Source organism: Muntiacus reevesi, chromosome 8, assembly GCF_963930625.1.
Source record: "Muntiacus reevesi chromosome 8, mMunRee1.1, whole genome shotgun sequence".
Classification (NCBI taxonomy): Eukaryota; Metazoa; Chordata; class Mammalia; order Artiodactyla; family Cervidae; genus Muntiacus; species Muntiacus reevesi.
Window position 1 is genome coordinate 13,269,438 of NC_089256.1, and position 27,131 is coordinate 13,296,568.

At 36.8% G+C, this 27,131-nt stretch overlaps 1 protein-coding gene across 6 annotated transcripts in view; it reads right to left on the minus strand.

Moving 5' to 3' along the window:
- Nucleotides 1-27,131, minus strand: part of PPP2R3A (protein phosphatase 2 regulatory subunit B''alpha) — a 216,327-nt gene that overhangs the window by 82,447 nt on the left and 106,749 nt on the right. For all 6 annotated transcript variants that reach the window (XM_065943234.1, XM_065943229.1, XM_065943232.1 and 3 more), the window contains 3 exons: nucleotides 14,092-14,166; nucleotides 5,372-5,458; nucleotides 1,495-1,651 (listed from right to left, as the gene is read on the minus strand). In XM_065943234.1, the coding sequence (XP_065799306.1) occupies nucleotides 1,495-1,651; nucleotides 5,372-5,458; nucleotides 14,092-14,166 (319 nt within the window). The remainder of the gene's footprint in view (nucleotides 1-1,494; nucleotides 1,652-5,371; nucleotides 5,459-14,091; nucleotides 14,167-27,131) is intronic.

Consider the following 27,131-nt stretch of genomic DNA (forward strand, 5'->3'; position numbering starts at 1 on the left):
AGCTTTCAGCCTATCCTAGCTTTCAACATGCCTTCCCCTCTACGTTTCTAGCTTTTCATTTGAAGTCAGAGATGTGCCACTCTCCCTTTCACTTGAACACTTAGAGACCATTGTAGTATTAATGGTATGTATTAACTGGCCTGATTTCAATATTGTTGTGTCTCAGGGAATAGGGAGACCCGAGGAGAGGGAGAGAGACGGGGAAGACTTGGTTGATGAAGCACTCAGAATACCAACAACAGTTATCAATTAAGTTTGCTGTCACCTAGGTGTGGTTCACAGCACCCCAAAACAATTATATTAGTAATATCAAAGATCACTGACCACAGATCATCATAACAAATATAACGTTATATATCAATAAATCAATAAAATTTTGACATATTGTAAGAATTACCAAAATGTGACAAAGACACAAAATGCACAAATGCTGTTGAAAAAATGGCACTGACAAGACTTGTCCAATGCAGGGTTGCTACAAACATTCAATTTGTTTAATAAAAAAAAAAAAGGCTCTATTTGCAAAGTACAATAAAGTGAGTTAAGATGAGGCACTTAAAGGGACAGATAGAGTACTAAAATGACTTTTTATCAGTAAGTTTGATTTAGCATTTCCTCTTGATGCCTGGTTGGCACGTGAACTTTTGAGAACTAGAACTCTGTTTGCTGAACATGGAAAGGGCTCTGAATACTGACATGTAGAACGAACCTTTTCTTAAGGTATATATTACTAGTCATAGATACCCTAAATAACAGAAACAAAGCATTTATGTAAGATTTGTACTTTGCTACATCTAAAAGGATAAAGGCTTATTTAGAAAATCCACAGTGTCTGAGAAGACATTTAATAATAGAATAGGGACAATCTTATGAGAGAAGAATGAATCAATGCTTCTTGGTGCTTGGTTAAGAATATGCAATCAGCAGATAATAGGTTCTAAGTTTACTACTGGTCAAAATGAAGTATAAAGGGTAGTATCATGTGACATATACTTTTTGTTTTCTGGCAAAAGAAAGCACACAAAATTCATCTGCAGAGAAACTGTTTTCTAGATCTAAATTCCAAAAAGTTTTATGAATCCTTGAAAGCACTGGCAAGTTAGAGACATCATTTTCATCCTTAGCTATTTATAAATAGTGTAAATTGAGAATTTATAAAAGTTTATATAATTTCTTTTCAAATAAACTTTACATAGATGTGGCTCTTATTGAATTCATCAGGAGAAAACCAGCATCACTATAAAGACTCCTCCATTCATCAAAACCAAGGTTCTAATTTCTTACTTACCTCCAAACCTCTTCTCCTAAACCTGATTTCTAGATAAAAAATTAGTATCTTCACTCATTTCTACTTTAAAATTCTTGGCCTTTTCAAGAAGATTTGATTAGATACATAATTTAAGAAAAGGGAATTCCCCATAATGAGTACAATTCCCCACAGTTTAACTCTTGTCTCCTTCAAATAGCTAAGTCGACATCCACAGAAACACTCACCCTGGTCATTGTATCGAGATAGATCGGCCTGGCTGATGTAGAGGTCATGATCACTATCTAGTTCCCAGAATTTACAATAAATAACATAGAAGTGTTCATAGGAGAAGTAATCTGTGATTTGGTTTATATCTTCCTCTTCTTCCAAAAGGGCTAGAGTCTGAAATGGTATGAATAAAAGGATTATTTTATTTTAAAAATATGAAGACCCAGGTTTGGCCATTATTCAGATTCTAGTACATTTTTATTCTAAACTGAATTAAAAATTTTGGTTTTGGTACCAAACCAGGAAATTTACTAGGCAACCTCATCCTATCTTTTAATCAATTGACCAATCTGCAAGCATTTATGAACTCTGTACTATTTTTAGCAAAGAATTAGGGAAGAACTTTCATCAAGAGAACTGCAGGCAATCAGAGGTCCCCCAACTAGGAAGCATAGAACAATCAGACAACAGACTTTCAATTATATGACTGTAAACTGACACTGCTTTTAACTTTTCAAATTTACAAAAAGTGGTCTTCTATCCATTCTGTTATGAAGAGTGGGCATCCACATGCAGGGTTTGGCTTTGTAATGGCATCAAGTTTACCAGAAAGGTGACTCATGTATACCTCTGTGATAGTGTGGGGCAGCTGGTAAAAAAGGCATGGGGGTAGAGCTGCAGGGCCCTGAACTGGAAATATTATCTGGGTCTCTCTTGACTCTCTGTGTGCCCCTAGGATAAACACCAAAACCAATTATCTTTGAGTCCAGAATTCTTATTATCAGTCAAATTATCATAAGGGCCAGAGATATAGGAAGACCTTTTTAGAAAGATTCAGGAAAAAAAAAAAAAAAAGATAAACCATAAGGAAACTCAGGAAATAGAAAAAACAAAATGACATGACAGAAATAAGATCAGATACATCAATAGTTGGGACTTCCCTCATAGCTCAGTCGGTAAAGAATCTGCCTGCAATGAAGGAGACCTAGGTTCAATTTCTGGGTTGAGAGGATCCCCTGGAGAAGGAAATAGCAACCCACTCCAGTATTCTTGCCTGTAGATTCCCATGGAGAGAGGAGCCTGGCAGGCTATAGTTCATGGGGTTGCAAGAGTCAGACATGACTTAGCAACTAAACCACTGCCATATCAACAATCACAATAAAGGTAAAGAGGTAAATCTCCCTATTGAAAGATTTTCAGATTGAGAATAAAACTCAGATCCAAAAAGCAGATCTAGGTATACATTGTCCATAAGAGATAAGTCTGACAGAGGATGAGATGGTTGGATCACCAACTCGATGGACATGAGTTTGAGCAGGCTCCGGGAGTTGGTGATGGATAGGGAAGCCTGGCATGCTGCAGTCCATGGTGTTGCAGAGTTGGACATGAATGTATGGCTGAACTGAACTTAAAATTTTAAAGTAAGGTTAAAATATATACTAGCTAAATCTTAAAAAGAAAGCGTATCAATATTAGAAAATAAAATGGAATCCAAGGTGAAAAGCATTATAAGAAAGATAACTATTAATATTTCATAATGCAAATGTATTACTTTGATAAGATTCATTTTCTAAAGTGTGAATACTGGAAATCCAAAATACTTTGGCAAATTGAAAACAAGGTAAATTATGAAATTATGGTAAAAGAGACTCAATGAAGATTTTGCAGCCAGTAAAAATTATAAAGTCTACACAGAAACAAAGGAAAATCATGACATGCTAAGTGCAAAATACAGGATATATGATTGTACACACTAAGAACTACATTAAATTCTAAAATCCAAATATGCATGTGAATATGACTAGAAGTACACATAAAAATATTAGTTTTATTAGGGTGCTAAAATATGCTTTCTCTTCTGTTTTCCACACTTGCTTGTAATGTTTTTATAAAATGATCTTTAATGTATAAAGCAGAATATGTACAATAAAATAAATCTTGAGAAGCAGGGGGCTCTCATTTTCATCTACTGGACTGTGACAAAACGAAAAAAATTAGTAACTTCTGCTGTTGGTGAGCATGTAAATTTAAGTATGCATTAGTGCAGGTGTTTAGGAGGGTAACTTGGCAGGATCTATGAACCTGAAAATGCACACACCATCTGATCCAGGATTTTCCTTCCAGTAGTCTATTTTAGAGATATTCATACTCATATGGAAACAAGAGGAAAGTGTAAGGGTGTTTGCTGCATTACTCTAATAGGGAGATTATGAAAACGACTTGAACATCTTTAATATGTATGTAATTACAGCATAGCCATGCCACAGATTATGCAGTAGTTAAGAGAATGAGATAGAGTTACATTGGTCAAAATGAAAAAACATCAAGACATACTGTTAAGTGAAAAAAAGTTAACAGAATGTAAGTGTGGTATCACATATTAAAAAAAATTCATAAAAAGCAGCCATACAGAACAAAACTAAATAAATACTCCATACATATATACTCCATACACATGCATAAAAAGGAATAAAACCACAGATAATGTGGGTTCCCTCTGGTAAAAGGAGTGAAATGGCAGGATAAAGAGATAAATAATGACTTCTGGTTATTATTTTATACATGTTTGTATTATTTGAATATTTTATGTGCATACATTCAGGTACTAAGAGGCAAACTAAGGAGAGGGGTAGGGAAGAAAATAGAGGCAAGCAGAAAGCAGAACATGAGCTCTATTTCCAGCTCAGTCACTGAGCAGCTGTATGATCTTATCCAAGTCATTCAACCATATTTGGGCCTCAAATTTTATTGTAAGTAAGAAAAATCTGGATTATAATAATGATCTAGAAATACAAACTTAATATGCATCAGGAATGTTAGGATTATCATTCTTTAGATGTAAGACCTTTATTCAATGGAATTCTTGCCATCTCAACCCATCCCATGTAATATCCTGAGAGCCCAGGCAAAAACCAGATGTTCAGTAAATATTAATAATGACTGTAATGATGACTTTTCATTTATTAGAATAAGAAATGTTTGCATATCTATTACAGACTAATTTTGCCAATTTTGTCTGTCCCAGATAAAGATGGGAAAAAAATAAAAGTGTAAACAAGGTTGTATTATTCACCCAAGTTTCATTTAGTATGATTTATTTAAAATAAAACATATCATTTCCTTTCAAGTGTGACAAATTCTACTTTCTTTTAGTAGAAATGCTTGAACAATCAAGCATGAAGACTGCCTCAGTAAAAGGCACCCACTAGTGGTCAATACTTTCTCATTTGGTAAAATAAATAAAATAATTGAATTAAATACATTCTTTCTTAAAAGGAATTTTCAGTATTTTTCTCCAGCAGGAGCTGGATAAAGAGTCATTGCTCAAAGGAAAAAGTTGAAACTCCTCCATTTGTTTTGCCAGGCTTTTCCCAACCTGGCCCTGTCTCACCCCTCAGGCCTCATCACTGGTCACTGATCACTCTCTCCTTGGAGCCTGTGGCCACTTTAGAATGTCCTGCAGTTTCTGAACATGACACTTTCATGCTTCTGGGCCTTTGCTTATGCTGCTTCCTCTATCTGGAATCCCCTTTTCTTTTAATTTTTTTATCTTGTAAACACTTGATATCTTCAAGGTCACGATCACATGCCAGTCCTACCGTGAAGCCTTCATTGCATATTTATGACACATTTCTGTGGAATTTTTCAAGTCAGGTGTGGTTGTCTGTACACCTTTCTCTTGTTCCATAGTGCATGCCCTGATGCGAAAATCTCTTGTTACTCATCTTTGTTCCCCCAACACATCCCAGGTATCTAATAACTGCTTAATGACTGAAAATAGTGACTTTGCACATAATAGGGCTTTGCACATAATGAGCACTCAAATATTTGTTAAATGAAGTAAGATTATCATTTAAATTGCTCCTTAAACATGAATTTCAATGAGAGGCATACTTGCAAAAAGTTGCTCTTTCTTATCTCTGTTGCAGTAATTTTTCCGCTCCAAGATCTGTTGACTGTGTAGAATATTCTCTGAATAACCTGGTTCCAGAAGGAAAACAAAACCAAATAAAAACATTAAAGATATCTATTATGTTATCAAAGGCCATCTTATGAATAATCTTTGAACCAAGCTAAGTTTTGTGATTATATCAAGTGTCATTTCTAGTAAAAATGTTTAAAAAACTACCTCCAAATACTTTACATCTGTCCTTATAATTCTAGGAATAAAAAGATTCTTTGCTCACAAGTCTGCATTTCCTAGGTGCCTACATGTCACTTTTTTTTTTTTACCCTCTCATACAGTGATGCCTGATTCAAGTAGTGCCTATTAGGCTAAGTGTTTTTGGAAAGTACAAAAGGTGAGAAGTATACACTGGGTTGGCTTAACAATTACTAGGTCAGAAGAATGGCTGCCAACGTGGTATGATTCAAGAGGGCATTATTCCAGTTAGTATAGCCTTATCCATTGGTCAGAGAAGGCAATGGCATCCTACTCCAGTAGTCTTGCCTGGAAAATTCCATGGATGGAGGAGCCTGGTAGGCTGCAGTCCATGGGGGCGCTAAGAGTTGGACATGACTGAGCGACTTCACTTTCACTTTTCACTTTCATGCACTGGAGAAGGAAATGGCAACCCACTCCAGTGTTCTTGCCTGGAGAATCCCAGGGATAGGGGAGCCTGGTGGGCTGCCGTCTATGGGGTCGCACAGAGTCGGACATGACTGAAGTCACTTAGCAGTAGCAGTATCCATTGGTGTTTTGAAGACTTACAGACTCTGGAAATTCAGATACATTTGGGATAATTTATATCCCAAGTCCTTACTTGGGCATGAACAATTTTGTTACTAACTGGGTTTTAGTAAGTTTAACTAAGGTGAAACTCTGGAGAAGACCAGGACAAGACAAAAAAGAGCAGGAGGAAGGGTGGCAAGTGTGTCTGAAATTGAGGATATATGTGCTGTGGTGGAGGGAGGACTGGAGAAGAAGACAGGCTGCAGTCCTCGAGGTAGGAGGCCATGGTGCATTCTTTCAATTTTACCTGGCTTATTCCCACCCATTTAATTTGCCCTTGACCTGGCTGTTTTTTTTTTTTTTTTTTTCATTTTTCCTTTTCTCCAAAAAGAAGTAAGGGTGAGAAAAGCATTAAACAAGTTTTTTTTTTTTTTTTTTTGTACACTGACTTTGAGTTTGATTATCTAATGATATGGAAATTCTGTATCCTTGGTGGTTTTTTATCATAGAAGAGATTAGATCCCTTTAAAAAGACTATTTTAGTGCATGAAGAACAAAAAGGGGAAGACATTTGGACATTTATCCTAAACTAAACCTCTATTCTGTTTCTGGACTCTGCCAAACAGAGTGATTCCCAAGAATAAGAGGAGAAAACAAGCCTCATGATGAAGGTCCAGACTTCTGCCATCCAACATTTCTCACCCCACCTTTGCTATCAGTGCTAACATACCCTGATCCTTCAGAATCCAGCTCAATCACCAGCTCCATAGGAAGCCCCTGAATAGGGAGTTGGGCTGAGCTGTCTTCTCTGTTCCTGACGTCAGCTGTGTCTCCTTCAGTCATCCTGTGGCTATATTCTAGACACAGGTACACCTGACTGTCACCACTTCCAAACTCTAAGGAAGCTGGTCTTTTTTCACGTGCATCCCAGTGCCTGATATATTACTCTGCCTATATCATCAGGTGGTCAATAACTAGATGATAATTTAAGAAAAACTAAGGTATAATTAACATATATTACATTAGTTTTTGGCATACTAATGATTTAATATTTGTATATATTGTGAAGGGCTTCCCTGATGGCTCAGCAGGTAAAGAATCCGCCTGCAATGCAGGAGACACAGGTTCAATTCCTGGATCAAGAAAATCCCCTGGAGGAGGGCATGGCAATCCACTCCAGTATTCTTGCTGGGAAAATCCCATAGACAGAGGAGCCTGGTGGGATAAGATCCATGGGGTCGCAAAGAGCTGGATATGGCTGAAGTGACTGAACATATATATTGTGAAATGATCACCAAAATGTCTACTTAACATCCATCACTATAGTTACAGAATTTTTTTTCTTGTGAAATTTTAAGATTTACTCTTAGTAATTTTCAAACATGCAGTATAGTATTATGATCTATAGTTACCATGCTGTACATTACATCCCCATGACTAATTTATTTTACAACTGGAAGTTTATGCCTTCTGATTTTCTTCACCCATTTCCCCCTCTCCCCATCTCCCACCTCTGGCAATCCTCAATCTGTTCTCTGAGTTTATGAAGTTTTCTTTTTCATTTTTATTAGTTGGAGGCTAATTACTTTACAATATTGTAGTGGTTTTCACCATACATTGACATGAATCAGCCATGGATTTACATGTATTCCCATCCCGATCCCCCCTCCCACCTCCCTCCCCATCCCATCCCTCTGGGTCTTCCCAGTGCACCAGCCCTGAGCACTTGTCTCATGCATCCAGCCTGGGCTGCTGATCTGTTTCACCCTTGATAGTATACTTGTTTCGATGCTGTTCTCTCAGAACATCCCACCCTCGCCTTCTCCCATAGAGTCCCAAAGTCTGTTCTGTACATCTGTGTCTCTTTTTCTGTTTTGCATATAGGGTTATCATTACCATCTTTTTTTCTTAAAGATTTATATCATACAATATTTATCTTTCTCTGACTGATTTCACTTGGCATAACGTCCTCGAGGTCCATCTATGGTATTGAAATGGCAAGATTTCACTCTTTCCTAATGGATGAATAATATTTCATTGTATATGTATTCTGAAAGTGTAAGTCACACAGTCGTGTCTGATTCTTTGCGGCCCCATTGACTATGCAGTCCATGGACTTCTCCAAGCCAGAATATTGGAGTGGGTAGCCTTTCCCTTCTCCAAGGGATCTTCCCAACTCAGGGATTGAACCCAAGTCTCCTGCATTGCAGGTGGATTCTTTACTAACTGAGTTATCAGGGAAGCCCACATCTTCTTTATCCACTCATCTGTTAATGAACATTTAGCTTGTTTCCATATATTGGCCATTGTAAATAAGGCCATAGTAAACACAGGGGTGCATGTATCTTTTCACATTAGTGTTTCTGTTTTCTTTGGATGAATACCCAGAAGCAGAATTACTGAATTAGCTCTATGTGAATTTGTTTGAGGAACTTCCATTGGTGGTACCAATTTACATTCCCACCAACAATGCACATGGATTCCCTTTTCTCCACATCTTTGTTATTTCTTGTCTTTTTGATGAAAGCCATTCTAACAAGTGTGAGGTGATATTTCACTTTAGTTTTGATTTGAATTTCCCTGATGATTAGTAGTGTTGAACATCTTTTCATGTACCTGTTGGCCATCTGTATGTCTTCTTTGGAAAATTGCTTGATAAATTAATGAGGTTGGAAAGCTGTGTAACAGACTTCTGAGTTATATTTGTGATAGAGACATAGGCATTGGATTCATAGCTAATTGAATAAACTCTTCAGAGTTTTGAACAGCAGATGGATGTAACCTAGGGAAGTAATTAATATTTTACATAAATCAGTATTGTTGTCTATGATTTATTGATAGGCTACATACAAGATATACAGAAAATATAAAACAGGAAACTGTATACAAAATTATCGTGAAAGATACTACTGGACTAGAGTGTAGATATGATCATGATCTGAAAGGCTATCAGGTGGAAGAAGTTGATTTGCTTTGTATTGCATTACAGTGTAGAACTAGAACTGGAATTATGAGAACTACTGGATAGAAATGCTTCAATGTAAATACGAGTTTCCTAAAATTAGCCCTGTTAGGCAATGGGTTGTATGAAGTAGCGAAGTTTCTTCTCACCAAGTTATTTATGCAGAAATTCACAGAATTCCTATGTTAGGTGGGAGCAGGGACTAGCTGATGTCTATAACTTCTCTACTGGCTCTACTCAGACTCTGAATGAGGTGCTTCAGGGCAAAGAATAGAGGATTTTAGGCCAGAAATTATATATATATGAAAATAAAAATTAAGAATATCTTTTATCATAGTTCCATGTTCCTTTTCTCAAGTTAATTACAACACATATTATTACACCAAACTTTTTTTTTTGTACATTCTTAGATTTTTGTCCTTATTTCTTGATTTTGAATATAAAATTTTCTTAAAGTCTACGTTTCCTATCTACCTAAATTTTATATATATATATATATATATATACTCCTTAAATATTTTATATTACTTATGAAGGTACTATGTTATACTTAAAAGTATAAAACTTGAGTCTGTATTTTTGCTTATTTTATTTTTTCATTTTTTGTTTTGACAGAATTTTTAAAATTTGTTAACATTTTGAATATCAACTAATTTCCTATTTTTAGCATCTGATAAGCTACTTGTCTCATTACTGTAAAAAAGTGTACATGTATTCCGTTTTCCCACAGCCTAAATCTCATTCAGGGGCCCCACTGTATCAGCACATTCACTGGTTTCCACAATGCTGACTCAGCATTTTACCTTACCGAGGTAGGGGCGCCATCTAGTGGTAAGAGCGTGTAGCTGCTGGTTCTACACTAACTGCAGTTTTCTCCCCCTAGCTTTTGGTCTACCAGTTTTAGGTTTTTAAAATAGAAATTGAGAAAAATATAAAAATATCAAAAAATGTAAAAATTAACAGCAGTAAGAATAACTACGTATTACTAATGAGAGAAATGAAAGTGGATAATTTTTCACCAGGGGATCTCTAGTCAACTTGATAGACAATTTGAATTATAAATCAGTTTTTCTTTATATCTACTCAATTGGAAATTTCTAATTCACAATTTTAGGTCACCAGGAATGGAAGGGGACTTCCCTGGTGGCTCAGATGGTAAAGAATCTGCCTGCAATGCAGGAGACCTGGGTTCAATCCCTGGGTTGGGAAGATCCCCTGGAGAAGTGAATGCTGCCCACTCCAGTATTCTTGCCTGGTGAATTCCATGGACAGAAGAGCCTGGTGGGCCACAGTCCATTAGTTTGCAAAGAGTTGGTTACAAGACTGAGTGACTGATACTTTTCACACTTTTAGGAATGGAAGTATGTGTTTTGTGGCTCTGTCAAGAGAGTTTTAGACAGGGGGTCAAACGCAGACACAGAAATTACAGAGATTGCTCTTTGTAGGTGATGTGGATGCAGATGAACAACTCAGTGCCAGAAGCCTGGCCCTTCTACTAGGCGCCACTGAAATATCCTTACTGCCAGCACCAATATTACAAAAAAGTGTTTTCAATCTTACCGCTTATTTTAAAACCTACCCCTTTCCTTAAAAGTCAGCATATGTCAATAAGGATAAGCAGAGTCTTATTTACTGGTAATTTCTTTGCATGGTATGTAAATATGCAAACTCAAGGGTCACAATTTGCAGGTATTTCCAATTTTCATTTTCATTCAATATCAAAAGGCTTATTACTCAATGTCAACTCTTCTCTGGAAATAAGGGTGACTTTGGGTATTTGCTATATGCATAGTTGGTGTTCTGTCTTTCCAATCTAAAACAGCTGACAAAACAATTATGATTAACTAAACAAATATAAAGTCTTTTCCTGTAGCACAGGTTTTCACTGAGAAATGGAAAATAAAAGTTGCTCAATTTTCTTCATCATTTATGTGCCACACATAAACTAATACTTGAGTCATACACTGTGTCAGCAGTTTCTGCCAACTGTAAAGTGAAATAACTGTGTAACTCTAGCATGCAAACAAAATATATTAATTGTCCTATGCTGTATGCCATTGAAATTATATAATATTCAGTAGGGTCATATGATAAATTAATTTTGCTTTTTTGAGACATTTGTCATTAATTCTGAGGCTGATCTTTTTATTTTTAAGTCTCTTGGAAATATGGTTGTCTATCTTTGCCATGAGCAGGGCAGAGTATGACACTTTTCTAAAATTTGCTTACTATTAGGCCTTTAGCAAGAAAATTGATTTCATACTAGAAAGCTTATTTTGTATTTTTTATAGAAAGATTCACTGTACTTTGATATAGCGCAAAATTTTCAATGACTTCATGTCATTATCTGACCACATTTCATAATAGAAAAGACACTGTGGGGAACAGACCATCAGTCCAATAAAATTCTATTCAGTGCGATGCTTTATTAGCATCTCTGTGTTTTCAATGATAGTATGAGATTATCATAAACAAGCAGTTACATTTATCTCAGTATATACAGATTCACATTTTGTATTCTCAGTCGGACCTAATTTACTACTTATGTTATGATGTTGTTTCGAGCTGCCCCGTTATCACTATTTAATCACAAGTAGTTTACACTTCTAGGACAACTTCTGAGTAATGGGCTCATCTTTAAAACAGTTTTATTGTTTACAAAGTTGTGTTAGTTTCTTCTGTACAGCAAAGTGAACAAGTTATACTGGATTAATTTTTGTGAACTGGGGATAAAGTAGCATAATGCTAGCAAGGTATAAATTTTAAAAAAGTAAACAATAATAATGCAAATACCATGGAAATATGTCAGCAAAAATTTAACTGGATTCTGTTAACTGACCTATGTAGTTCTTTTAGGTCAATGATTGACATACTAGTATTTCTCAGAAAATGTGAACTATATGCAAACAAAATTGTATCATGGCTTTTCACTTTCAAATCATAAAACTAGGAGGGGTCACTAGAAGACCCCAGTTTATCATAGGTCTGGGGATCATACTTTAGTAAATACCAAACTAGAAAGAGTACAAAGGAAAATTTATGCTTTCATAATCCTGTTCTTTAACATCTTCTCTAAGAACAAATTCAAATGATTCCTATAGAGAGCATTTTCTGAATTGGCAGAAGGTTGGAAGAGATTATCAAGATCTTTTCAATCTCTTGAGATTCAATTATTGAGTGACCAAAAAGTTTGTCCAGGTTTTTCTGTTACATCTTACAGAAAAGCCTGAACAAACTTTTTGGCCAACTCAATTTTAATATGCCCTGAGTTTACGGAACAGTCAACAATCAGAATCCAGTAATTCTCACTGGGACTGAAATCATGGTTACAGGTAGAATTCTTAATTCTACACATGAATAACTTCACTTACTCAATAAATACCTACTGTATATCTATTATGTGCCAGGCCCTATTTCAGGTATTAGAGATACAGCAAGATCTAAATATAGACAAAGTCCCTCCTCTCATGGAGTTTATGTTATAGAAAAGGACATGGACAATAAACAAAAAATTTAAATATCAGATGTTATAGGCACTAAGAAGGAAAATAAAGCAAAACAAGAGTAGAGGGAGGGGACAGAGAGGGAAGACAGGTGAAGAAGGCAGAGGGTGATCAGGGAAGGTCTCATTAAGATGGGAATGTCTGAGCACACGTCTGGATGAAGTGAGGGAGTAGGTCAAGCAGCAATCTGTAGGAAGAGCATTCCAGGCAGAGGAGAGAGTAAGAACAAAGCACCTGAGGCAGAAGTGGGTTTGGCTTGTTCCAGGAACACAGAGAACAACTGTTGTTAAGTAACAGAGAGTAGGCATTGTGAGGGTGTGGGTGGGTGGGTGGGGGGTTATGGAGAATAATGGCAAGAACTTTGGCTTTCATTCTGAATGAGACGGGGAAACAATGGAGGGTTTGAGCAGAAGAGTGACATGATCTGACTTACGTTTTCAAAGAATAACTGCTTTGTGGAGACTAGACTGTAGGGCAATGAAGGTAGGGAGACCAATTAGAAGGAGTCCACGTGAGAAACAAGGATGACCAGCTGGGCCAGGGTGACTGTGGTAGAGGTAGTTTAGTATCGGGTTGTGGTTAACAGGCAAAAATAACTTCTAAGATAGTCTTAGATGGCAGTGACATTTTATGGTTCAAATGAAGTCTTATAAAGTTTTGTCATAAGAGAATCAATGTAAAAATGAAATAATGAAGTTCCTACAGGAGAAAAAAGAATGGTAGTATTCTGTAACTCAACAGAACCCAACAATCCATAGTCAACAAAAAGTGCCCCAAGAAGGAGAAGGTCTTCCTCAGAAGAGACTGCCCTATTTACTGGGAGATCTGAACCAGAGGTGGGGATCATATCAGCCGGGTATGGCTGTGAATGCGAGGTATGCCCTGAGGTTCATCTGTGGAATTCTTGCAAAGATAATCTGGAAGCTAGGACAGAGAACGCCTGGTGTGGCTGCAGTGAGCTGCAGGCCTGGGAGCTCTCACCCATAATGCATGCCCTGCCTGTGACTGGTCAAATGAGGCTGTGCATGAGAAACAGGGAATGAGAACACCTTGCACAATAGGAGACTGTGATTATGTTATTTTAAATTCTTACATGATTTATTTTCTGATTATATATACTCTTACTTCTCATTATCATCTCGTTCTAATTTTGAGGTACTCTAGATACATCTTTTTTTTGGGAAAAGGCTGTTGAAAAATTCTTGTATTATTTGCAAATACTAAAGATCAACTGGGTATCAATATTGATGAAGACCAGACAGAATGAGTATATCACTTAGATTTTGTATACAAGAGACTTCTTAAGCACTAGGCACATATAAGAAGTGAACTAGATATAAATAATTCAATTTTATTTCCTCCTATTTTAAATAATCATTATGGTCCATTCTACATAAAGATCTAAAAGCCTAGATACTAGGTAGTGGCAAAAAGAAAACTTAAGTGTTTTATTAAGACAAAAAAGGACACAGCCTACCGTGGTGATGTACCGGGAGTGGAATTCTGGAGCATCTTTCAGGAACGTGAGGCCAGGATGTGTATCTACCACATCCTGAAAAAGAACGAAATCATAACGAAATTAACAAACATACCAAAAAACCCCCTAAGATACATACTGAATTTTTTTTTAACTCTTGTACAATACTTGCCAGTTGAGTAAACTTGCTGTTTCACAATACTGAACAATGCATTTAAAATTTAACTAGTATTTTATTAAACTCAAATATTTCACAAGCACACTTTTGTGTGACTTGGATATGTACAGTATACTTCAAGAAAGTTAAAATGTTAATCTGGCTATATCTGGTGATTTGTAAATCAAGTGTCTTACAGCTACATGCTGTAATTCTAACACACGTCAGCGAAATTCATCCCATAGATCTTGTTAGGGATTGCCAAGTGAAATTTACACAGAAAGGAGGATAGACAGAAGCCAACTAGAATGATTCTTTCTTAACCTACAGACATGGGAAATTACTGGAAAAATTACTGGTAGCCAAATAACTTTATGTTAAGGTACGTGAGTCAGCTAATGTTCATCAAAATCACTGTGTTGATAAATCTGTTTTCCAATTTAGGATTTTATTTATTTTAAATCTGATATCCTGTTCTCATAGAAGACTATTTGAACATTAAAACTTTGAAATAGTTATTTTTTTCTTTGTTGTTCAGTTGCTCAGTCACATCTGACTCTTTGCAACCCCATGGACTGCAGCACGCCAGCCTTCCCTGTCCATTACCAACTCCTGGAGCTTGCTCAAACTCATGTCCATTGAGTCAGTGATGCCATCCAACCATCTCGACCTCTGTTGTCCCCTTCTCCTCTTGCCTTCAATTCTTCCCAGCATCAGGGTCTTTTCTAATGAGTCAGTTCTTCGCATCAGGTGGCCAAAGTATTGGAGCTTTAGCTTCAGCATCAGTTCTTCCAATAATATTCAGGATTGACTTCTTTTAGGATTGACTGGTTTGATCTCCTTGCAGTCTAAGGGACTCTCAAAGTCTTCTCCAACACCACAGTTCAAAAGCATCAATTCTTCAGCGCTCAGCCTTCTTTATGGTCCAACTCTCACATCGATACATGACCACTGGAAAAACCATAGCTTTGACTATACAGACCTTTGTTGACAAAGTAAAGCCTCTGCTTTTTAATATGCTGTTTAGGTATGTTGTAGCTTTTCTTCCAAGGAGCAAGCGTCTTTTAATTTCATGGCTGCAGTCACCATCTGCAGTGATTTTGGAGGCCAAGAAAATAAAGTCTGTCACTGTTTCCCATTGTTTCTCCATCTATTTGCTATGAAGTGATGGAATCAGATGCCATTTGTTTTCTTAATGTTGAGTTATAAGTCAACTTTTTCACTCTCCTCTTTCACCTTCATCAAGAGGCTCTTTAGTTCCTCTTCACTTTCTGCCATAAGAGTAGTATCATCTTTGTATCTGAGATTATTGTTATTTCACCTGGCAATCTTTTTTTTTCACCTGGCAATCTTGACTACAGCTTGTGCTTCATCCAGTCTGGCATTTTGCGTCATGTGCTCTGCATTAAGGTAAATAAGCAGGGTGACAATATACAGCCTTGACATACTCCTTTCCCCTTTTGAATCAGTCTGCTTTTCCATGTCCGGTTCTGTTGCTTCTTGACCTGCATAGAGGCTTCTCAGGAGGCAGGTAAGGTGGTCTGGTATTCCCATCTCTTTAAGAATTTTCCACTATCTGTTGTCCACACAGTCAAAGGTTTTAGTGTAGTCAATGTAGCAGAAGTAGATGTTTTTCTGAAATTCTCTAGCTTTTTCTATTACCCAACGGATGCTGGCAGTTTGATCTCTGGTTCCTCTGCCTTTTCTAAATCCAGCTTGTTTTAAATCCTGGAAGTTCTCATTTCACATACTACTGAAGCCTAGTTTGGAGGATTTTGAGCGTTATTACCTTGCTAGCATGTGAAATGAGTTTTTTTTTCCTAATTAGGTTTTTAAAACATTTTCAATGAGCCTAGAGAATCTAATGGAGATAATTACTGTTAATTTAATAACCAGAGACAACAGTAATGCTACCACAGAAATAATCTATTAACTGGCTAGTCATGAATGGACAGACATCAGTTACATCTCTTTTCTTTGTTTCCTCAGTTAGCTATTCATACTTACCAGTACAGTCTAAAACCAATGAACCTTATTTAAATTTTTATTTGGAAATAATTTTAGTCTTACAGAAAATTACAAAAATATTACAGAGAGATTCCCTATGTTCTCCTAGTTTCTCATAATGGTAACAACTGACCTGCCTCTTGAGAAACCTGTATGCAGGTCAGGAAGCAACAGTTAGAACTGGACATGAACAACAAGCTGGTTCCAAGTAGGAAAAGGAGTACATCAAGGCTGTATATTGTCACCCTGCTTATTTAACTTATATGCAGAGTACATCATGAGAAATGCTGGGCTGGAAGAAGCAAAAGTTGGAATCAAGGTTGCTGGGAGAAATATCAATAACCTCAGATATGCAGATGACACCACCCTTATGGCAGAAAGTGAAGAAGAACTAAAGAGCCACTTGATGAAAGTGAAAAAGGAGAGTGAAAAAGTTGGCTTAAAGCTCAACATTCAGAAAACTAAGATCATGGCATCCGGTCCCATCACTTCATGGCAAATAGATGGGGAAACAGTGGAAACAATGGCTGAGTTTATTTTTCTGGGCTCCAGAATCACTGCAGATGGTGACTGCAGCCATGAAATTAAAAGACGCTTACTCCTTGGAAGGGAAGTTATGACCAACCTAGATAGCATATTAAAAAGCAGAGACATTACTTTGCCAACAAAGGTCTGTCTAGTCAAGGCTATGGTTTTTCCAGTGGTCATGTATGGATGTGAGACTTGGACTATAAAGAAAGCTGAGCACAGAAGAATTGATGGTTTTGAACTGTGGTGTTGGAGAAGACCCTTGAGAGTCGTTTGGACTGCAAGGAGATCCAACCAGTCCATCCTAAAGGAGATTAGTCCTGGGTGTTCATTGGAAGGACTGATGTTGAAGCTGAAACCCCAATACTTTGGCCACCTGATGCAAAGAGATGACAGTTGAAAAGACCCTGATGCTGGGAAAGACTGAGGGCAGGAGAAGAAGGGGACAACAGAGGATGACATGGTTGGATGGCATCACTGACTTGATGGACATGGGTTTGGGTGGACTCTGGCAGTGTTGATGGACAGGGAGGCCTGGCATGCTGTGGTTCATGGGGTCACAAAGAGTTGGACATGACTGAGCGACTGAACTGAACTGAACAAACTATAGTACAATTATCAAAACTAAGAAATGAACATTGATGTAATACTGGGTTGGTGCAAAAGTAATTGCGGTTTCACTCTGTTGAACTTTGTTGTTTGATACCGGAATACATTTTCAAATAAAAGTGGTTATATATCATTTTAATGCACATTTATTGCTTTATGATTAATGGCTTATTACTTGTTTATTTTATATTTATTTTAGACTCCAGAAATGATGTTAGACAAGCAAATTTCACTGATTTTTTATTTGAGTTCAAAATGGGTTATAAAGCAGAGGAGACAACAATCAATGTCAACAACATATCTGGTCCAGGAACTGCTAACGAACATACAGTGCAGTGGCAGTTCAAGAAGTTTTGCAAAGGAGATGAGCCTTGAAGATGAAGAGCATTGTAGTAAGTCATCAGAAATTGATAATGACCAACTGAGAGCAATCATCGAAGCTGATCCTCTTAGAATTACATGGGAAGTTGCTGAAGAACTCAACATTGATCTTTCTACGGTCATTCGGCATTTGAAGCAAATTGGAAGGGTGAAAAAGTTTGATAAATGGCTGCCTCATGAGCTGTTGATTTGAAGTGTTGTCTTCTCCTATTCTATACAACAACAATGAAACATTTCTTGATCAAATTGTGATGTGTGATGAAAGGTGGACTTTATACAACTGGTGATAACCAGCTCAGTGGCTGGACCAAGAAGCTCCAAAGCACTTTCCAAAACCAAACTTGCACCAAAGGAAAAAAAAAAAGGCATGGTCACCGTCTGGTGGTCTGCTGCCCATATGATCCATTATAGCCTTCTGAACCCCAGTAAACCACTCTATCTGAGAAGTATGTTCAGCAAATCAATGAGACACACCAAAAACTGCAATGCCTGCAGCTAGTATTGGTCAACAAAAAGGGCCCAATTCTTCTCCATGACAATGCTTGATCACACGTTGAAGAACCAACGCTTCAAAAGTTTAACAAATTGGGCTACAAAGTTTTGCCTCATTTGCCCTAGTCACCTGACCTCTTGCCAACTAACTACCACTTCTTCAAGCATCCTGACAACCTTTTGCAGGGAAAATGTTTCCACAACCAGCTGGAGGCAGAAAATACTTTCCAAGAGTTCACTGAATCCTGAAGCACAGATTTTTATGCTACAGGAATAAACAAACATGTTTTGATGGCAAAAATGTGTTGATTGTAATGGTTCCTATTTTGATTGATAAAGATGTGTTTGACCCTGGTTATAATGATTTAAAATTTACAGTCCAAAACCACAGTTACTTTTGTACCAACCTAATACTAAACTACAGATCTTATTCAAAATTTACCAGCTTTCTCCCAATGTCTTTTTTTTTTTTTCTGTTTCAGGATCCTAACTGCATTTACTTCTTGAGTCTCATTGCTATCCCAATCCATGGCAGTTCTTCAGTCTTTCCTTATGTTTCATGATTCTGACACTTTAATGAGTTCTGGTCAGTTACTCTGTAGAATGTCTCTCAATGTGGCATGTCTGGTATTTTCTTATGATTAAAGTTACACACTTTTAGTGAGTTTACCACAGAAGCGATGTGTCCTTTTCAGTCATATAAGGAGTATGTGGCATTGATAGGTCTTACAACTTGTATTAATTTTTTAATACACTTGGTTAAAGTGGTATCTGTTGGGTCTGCCACCATAAATTTATTACGTTCCTTTAATAGTTGATAAATATCATGGAGGAGATACTTAGAGACTCTGTCAATATCCTGTTTCTCTGCAAATTTTTGCCCACAAATGTTAGCAGCCATTGATAGAAATTGACTGTGGCATTTTTATAGTGCTGTTTACCAAATTTATATAGTGGTGTTTACTTTGCTTTTCCCCTCATCCCCTCCACATTTGTTAACTGAAATTTTTCTATAAGGAAGAGGTGTCCTTTCCCTTGTATTTATTTATAATGTTCAATTTATGTCAGTATAGACTCAGGGGTTTTATTTCATTCTATGGGTTATAATCCAATACTATCATTGTGTTAGACTGTATCAGTCTATCAATAGCATCATAAAATACTAATATCATTCTGCTGCTCAAGTTGAGCTAGCTTTGGTCTCTGGCAGCTGTTAGGTTGGCTCCTTTGTCCTCTTGACATACCCCGTCCTTTTGTGAATGCTTCCATATTTTCTGGTATCACAAAATAGTGCAGGCTCATTTTATGTTTTCTATGCTCCCACCTGAGAATCAACCTTTTCTCCAAGTAGCCTTGATTCCTTTTACTGAAGAATGGTATTTGGAACCAAATCTGGGGGCTAGGAGTGCTCGTTACTACTAGGGTATCATTGCTAGCGAATCCTCTTAGTAGACACAGCTAGGAATACATGTATGTATATCCGTTCATACATACACATATACTTGTATTTTTCTATATCTATATGTATTAAAAACTATTAATCATACAGATAACTAATTTTAATTCAATACTGCAAGGTTCCCCCTTGCCTTTGTAACTTTTAACAGAACTGCCAATCCTTACCCCAATGAGAAAGTAATTTACTAACTAGACTACAGTATTTGTGTATAGTATCTTTGATCTTTAGAGTATCCAGTGAAAGCATTATTTTCCAAGGTTATTTAGCTCTTTCCTTATCTTCCTTTATCTTCTTTAATGTAGTTGTGTTACCCATTTGTAATACAGTTCATTTGTTATTGTTTATATTCTATTTTGGGCTTCTTTTCTTTTTTTTTGGACTTCTTTTCTACAGGTTTAGTTGATTTTAGTTCATTGTTTATTTCTTGGAGGGAGCGTATGCAAAACATTACTATGGTTCTAAGAGTCCAATCTAATGTAGAACTAACATCTTAATAATACCAAATCTTCCTATCCATAAAGAACATAATCTCTCCATTTATATAAATCTTAATTTCTCTCAGCAATGTTTTACTGTTTTCATTACACAGGTCTTGTACATCTACTGTCAGATTTACCTCTAAGTATTTAATATTTTGGTGAAGAATTATAAATGGTGTTTAAAAGATTTTATTTTCAATTATTTGTTGCTAGTATATAGAAAGCTGAATTTCATATATTGATCATGTATCTGTAACCTTGCTAAACTCACTTATTAAATACAGCTTTAGCAGCATCCCGTAAATTTTGATATGCTGTATTTTCATTCATTTCAAAATACTTCCTAATTTTCCTTTTGATTTCTTCTTCTCTGACCCATAGGTTGTTTAAAAGTTGTTATTTATCAAAAATTTAGGAATTTTTCACAGATCTGTTATTATTTCTAATTTAATTCCATTATGGTCAGAGAACATATTTAGTGAACTGAATATTTAAAATTTGTTGAGATTTATTCTATAGTAAGAATATAGTCTATCTTGGGAAATAGTCTGTGTATGTGTTAAAGGTATGTATATTCTATATGACAAGGGTATGCTTGAACCCATACCTTCTTACTCAGATTTCTAATGCCCTTCTTGCTTTTCAGTATAAAGTAGAAAAGATAACATGTAGGGAAAGACAATAAAATGTATTAAGATTTCACAGAAAAAAATTAAAAGAAGGTATATTCTGCTGTGGTTCAGTGAAGTGTAATATAAATGTCAATTAGGTCAGGTTGGTTGATAGTCTTGTTTAAGTATTCTATATATCCTTACTGATTTTATCTCTACTTGTTTTATTCATTATTAAGAGCAGCACATGGAAATCTACAACTATAATTGTGGATTTATCCTTGCAGTTCTATTGGATTTTGCTCCACGCATTCTGAAGTTCTGTTATTAGGTGTATAAACATTTAGAATTGTTATAGCCTCTTGATAAACTGACCCCTTTACCATTCCCCAGCAATAATATTTTCTCTAAAAATTACTTTGACATTAATATAATGACCCAGCCTTTTCTTTTCTTTTTGTGGCAAAGAAAACATAAGATTCATTCTCCCAACAATTTCCAAGTGTAGAGTACAATACTGTCAATCACTTGCACAATCACTTACAGTACAATATTGTCAATCACTTTCACAATACTGTCAATCACTTGGGCTTGTATTGTTTTCAGCTTGAAACAATTGCATCCAGATATTCTGTGGTGCAAATACTGTAGTTAACAGACTACAGTACTGTCAATCACTTGCTCTATCTGGGATATCCCCAGATTCTCCCCACTTCCCATCCAACTCAATCCTGCATGACTGAAATTCTACACTCATCACACAATGAACTCTTACTTCATCCTCCCTCCAGCCCCTGGCAACCACTATTCTTCTATTTGTATGCATTTGACCACTTTAGATTCCTCATAAGTGGAGTCATGCAGCATACATCTTTTTGTGACTGGTTGATTTCCCTTAGCATAACATTCTCAAGATTAATCTATTGCTTCATGTGACGGAATTCCCCTTTTTTGAAAAGGTAAACAATATTCTTTTGTATATATGTACCACATATTCTTAATCCATTCATCCACTGACGGATATTTACATCACTTCTACCTCTTGGCTAGAGTGAATAATGCTGCTATCAACACTGATGTACAAATCTCTTTGAGATTCTGTTTTCAGTTCTTTTGGATGTATACCCAGGAGTAGTACTGATGATCATATGGAATTTCTGTTTATTTTCCATAGTGGCTATACCATTTGACATTCTTACCAGTATTCCAGTTTCTCCACATCCTTCAGTTCAGTTCAGTTCAGTTCAGTCACTCAGTTGTGTCTGACTCTTTGCCACCCCATGAATCACAGCACGCCAGGCCTCCCTGTCCATCACCAACTCCCGGAGTTTATTCAAACTCAGGTCCATCAAGTTGGTGATGCTATCTAGCCATCTCATCCTCTGTCGTCCCCTTCTCCTCCTGCCCCTAATCCCTCCCAGCATCAGGGTCTTTTCCAATGAGTCAACTCTTTGCGTGAGCTGGCCAAATTATTGGAGTTTCAGCTTCAGCGTCAGTCCTTCCAATGAACACCCAGGACTGATGTCCTTTGGGATGAACTGGTTGGATCTTATTGCAGTCCAAAGGGCTCTCAAGAGTCTTCTCCAACACCACAGTTCAAAAGCATCAATTCTTTGGTGCTCAGCTTTCTTCACAGTCCAACTCTCAGATCCATCCATGACCACTGGAAAAACGATAGCCTTGACTACTAGATGGACCTTTGCTGGCAAAGTAATGTCTCTGCTTTTTAATATGCTATCTAGGTTGGTCATAACTTTCCTTCCAAGGAGTAAGTGTCTTTTAATTTCATGGCTGTAATCCTTACAAACACTTAAAAAAAACCCCCCAAAAAGTAGCCATCTTAATGGGTGTGAGGTGGTATCTCATTGTGGTTTTAATTTGTGTTCCCCTGCTTACTTAATGATGTTGAACAACTTTTCATATGCTTATTTGACATTTTATCTTCTTTGGAGAAATGTTTATCCAAGTCCTTTGCTCATTTCAAATTCAGGCTACTTGTTTACTTATTTGTTGTTACTGAGTCACAGGAGTTCTTTATATAATCTGGATAGTAGCCTATCCAGATATGTTTGCAAACACATATCAGATATGTTTGCAAATATGTCTTCCATTCTGTAGGTTGCCTTTCACTGTGCTGTTTCTTTGCTGTGAAAGTTTAAAATCTGATATAATCCCATTTTGTCTTTTGCTTTTTTTTACCTGTGCTTTTGGTGTCATATCCATAAAAATCATTGTCAAAACTAGTATCATAAAGTTTCTCCCTACGTTTTCTTCTAAGAGGTATATAGTTTGAGGTCTTATGTTTAGGTCTTTAATCCATTTTAATTTTTGTACATGCTATGAGATATGGTCTAACTTCTTCCTTTGCATATGAATATTCAGTTTTCCTAACACCATTTGTTGGAGATTATCTTTTCCCCAGTTACTCTTGACAACAACACTGAAGATCATTTGACCATATAAGCAAGAACTTATTTCTGGGTTCTCTATTCTGTTCCATTGGTCTACATGTCTGTGTTTATGCCAGTACCATCCTGTTTTGACTGCTGTGTCTTTGTAATATGTTTTGAAGTCATAAAGTGTGAGACTTCCAGCTTTATTCTCCTTTTACAGGATTGTTTTGGCTATTCCAAGTCCTTTGAACTTCCATATGAATTTTAGAACTGTTTTTTCCACTTCTGTAAAAATACCACTAGTATTTTAAAACAACTTTATTGAGGTATAATTAATATACAAAAACTGTACATATATACAATTATCTGAGTCTGGATAAATGCATATACCTTAGGAAGCCACCACTGCAATCAAGGTAGCAGATATAGCCATCATCTCCAGCACTTTGCTTGTGCATCTCCAGCACTTTCCTTGTGATCCTCCTTTTTTGGTTTGTTTTCTGATAATACCTAACATGAAATCTACCTTCTAACAAAAATTTAAGTGCACAATACAGTATTGTTAATGATAGGAGGCACTATGTTGTACAACAGATCTCTAGAACTTAACTTGTCTTGCATAACTGAAACTTTATACTCATTGAACAACATTTCCATGATTCCACTTATATAGGGTATCTAAAATAGTCAAACTCATAGAAACAGAGAACAGAATTGGTACCAGCCAGGGAATGGCACAATGGAACCACTGGGATTTTGATAGGGGTTACACTGATCTATACATTGCTCTGGACAGTATGGGCATTTAAAAACAGTAAGTCTTTCAATCCATGAACATGGAAAGCCTCCCATTTATTTATAAGAGTTTTCTTTTAACAGGCAAAAAATTAAACAGAAGTTTAATAATGTGTATACATGGGAGAGACCCAGGAAAACTGAGTAACTAGGCAAAAGGGCCAAAGCTCTTACTTTAAATACCATCTTCAGCTAGAGACACTAGTGGATGTTGGAGGTGGTGGTTTGGGACTTCAAAGGGGAGGAAAGCAATTCCCGTGAAGATGGAAAAGCAATGTTTGACAAACAAAGGTTTGCTGGGCAAACAACAGGACGGGGGACACAGGGTGGACTGTGGTCTCTAGGCCCTGCTCAGTTTCGCTCACCATACTTTGCCCATATTCTTTGCAGAGATTTCCGCTGATTGCTCTGATCACTCTGTTCCAGGAAGAGGTCCTCTATCTAAATTTTTTAGGCAGCTAGGGAGATGGTCAAAGTTTTTTCTGAGTCTTTTGGGCTTCAATTGTTTTCAGCTTGAAATAATTACATCCAGATATTTTGGCGGGGGGAGTGGGGCAAATTTTGCTCCCTTTCATGGACTTCAGTGAAGAAGTCAAAATATGAATGGGTTACCTCACAAAAATAATTCCCAGACTTTGGAAGTGGGTGTCAAGGCACATGAACTCTGGGACCTGCAGGAGAGCTGAGGGCTACTACAGTGAGGGAATTCCTGGGGACCTCATCCTTACTCCCCAGCAGATAAAGCCTGGGACACTTGGTTATTAACAATGTAAGAAATTAATATTTTGATGAAACTTGCTTTACGGGTCTCTCTGGCCCCTGTCTTCATGGCCCTTTTTGACTGAGTTCAGAGCCCTTGAAGTGCCTTCAAAATCCTCTACTCCCTACCCACTGGGAAATCTCTACTGGGTCTGCTTTCTTCTTGGAGATCCATGAGGAGAGAGGTCTGGGTATATAGGTGAGATCCTCCAAACAGTGTGTACATGGAAAAGAGGTGTCAAAGGGCTCAGCTCTGGGAGTTCCAACATTCAGAAATCAGAAGAATGTGGAGGGACTTTTCTGCTTTTGCCAAATTATTTCTTTCTTGAGTTCTTAGCCATGACATTTCTGGCTAAAGGGTGGGAACAATATGGCTGTAAATGAATGTATGAGTCAATTTCTGGGCAACTTCACCATCATTGGATATTAACATTCAACTTTTGGGGGCTTCCTTTTAGAATGTGTTAATTGTTATCTTATCTTCAGACTACTTTCATTTACATTTCTCTGATTTCTAGTGAGGATTAACATTTTCCTGTTTGGGGCTTCCCTGGTGGCTAGTAGTAAAGAATCTGCCTGCAATATAGGAGACAACTACAATGCAGGAGACACAAGTTCAATTCCTGGGTCGGGAAGATCACCTGGAGAAGGAAATGGCAACCCACTCCATCATTCTTGCCTGGGAAATCCCATCGACAGAGGAGCCTGGCAGGCTACAGATCATGGGGTTGCAAAAGAGTCAGATAAGACTAAGCAACTAAACAACTATTTGTTTATTATCTATATTTCCCTTATGGGGATGGTCCTGTCTTTTATCTCTTTATCTTTTAGAATATAGACATTTATTTTACAAATTTGTATCAGCTATTTTTTTCATTTAATTTTTTGTTGAAGTATAGTTGATCTACAGTGTTATGTTAGTTTTAGAATTTTTGCAGATTATATTCCATTATAGATTATTACCAGAAAATGGCCACCATTCCCTGTGCTATATAGTATATCCTTGTTACTTATTTTATATATATATATAATATGCACTTTTTCATATTCTTTTACATTGTAGGTTATTACAAGATATTGAATACAGTTCCCTGTACTATACAGTAGATCCCAGTTGTGTATCTATTTTATATATAGCATGTATATTAATCCAAAGCTCCTAATTTATCCTACCCTCTGCCTTGGTTCCCCTTCAGTAACCATATATTTGTTTTCTATGTCTGTGAGTCTGTTTTGTAAATAAGTTCATTTGTATCATTTTTTAACATACTACATACAAATGATAGCATAAGATATCTATCTTTGTCTGACTTACTTCATTTAGTATGATAATCTCTTGGTCTATCTATATCGATGCAAATGACATTCTTTTATTCCATTATATACATCTTCTTTATTCATTCCTCTGTCAATGGACATTTAGGTTGCTTCCATGTATTGGCTACTGTAAGGAGTCCTGCTATGAACACTGGGGTGCATATATCTTTTCAAGTTAAGAGTTTTTGTCTTTTCCAAATATGTGCCCAACAGTGGGACTGCTGGCAGCTCTATTTTTAGTTTTCTGAGTAACCTTTATACTGTGTTCTATACTGGCTGTACCAATTTACATTTCCACCACAGTGTAGGAGGGTTTCCTTTTCTCCACACGTTCTCCGGCATTTGTTATCTGTAGATTTTTTAACAGCCATTCTGACTGGTGTGAGTCAGAATGTTTTTTTTTTTTTTTAAATTTTTATTTATTTATTTATTATTTTTTTAAAAATTAGTTGGAGGCTAATTACTTCACAACATTTCAGCGGGTTTTGTCATACATTGACACGAATCAGCCATAGAGTTACACGTATTCCCCATCCCGATCCCCCCTCCCACCTCCCTCTCCATCCAATTCCTCTGGGTCCTCCCAGTGCACCAGGCCCAAGCACTTATCTCATGCATCCCACCTGGGCTGGTGATCTGTTTCACCATAGATAATATATATGCTGTTCTTTCGAAACATCCCACCCTCACCTTCTCCCACAGAGTTCAAAAGTCTGTTCTGTACTTCTGTGTCTCTTTTTCTGTTTTGCATATAGGGTTATCATTACCATCTTTCTAAATTCCATATATATGTGTTAGTATGCTGTAATGTTCTTTATCTTTCTGGCTTACTTCACTCTGTATAATGGGCTCCAGTTTCATCCATCTCATTAGAACTGATTCAAATGAATTCTTTTTAATGGCTGAGTAAGATTCCATGGTGTATATGTACCACAGCTTCCTTATCCAGTCAGAATGTTTTGATTTGCCTTTCTTTATACCTCATTATAGTTTTGATTTGCATTCCTTCAAGAGCCTTCTTTTGATTAGTGTTAGTATGATATATATATATTT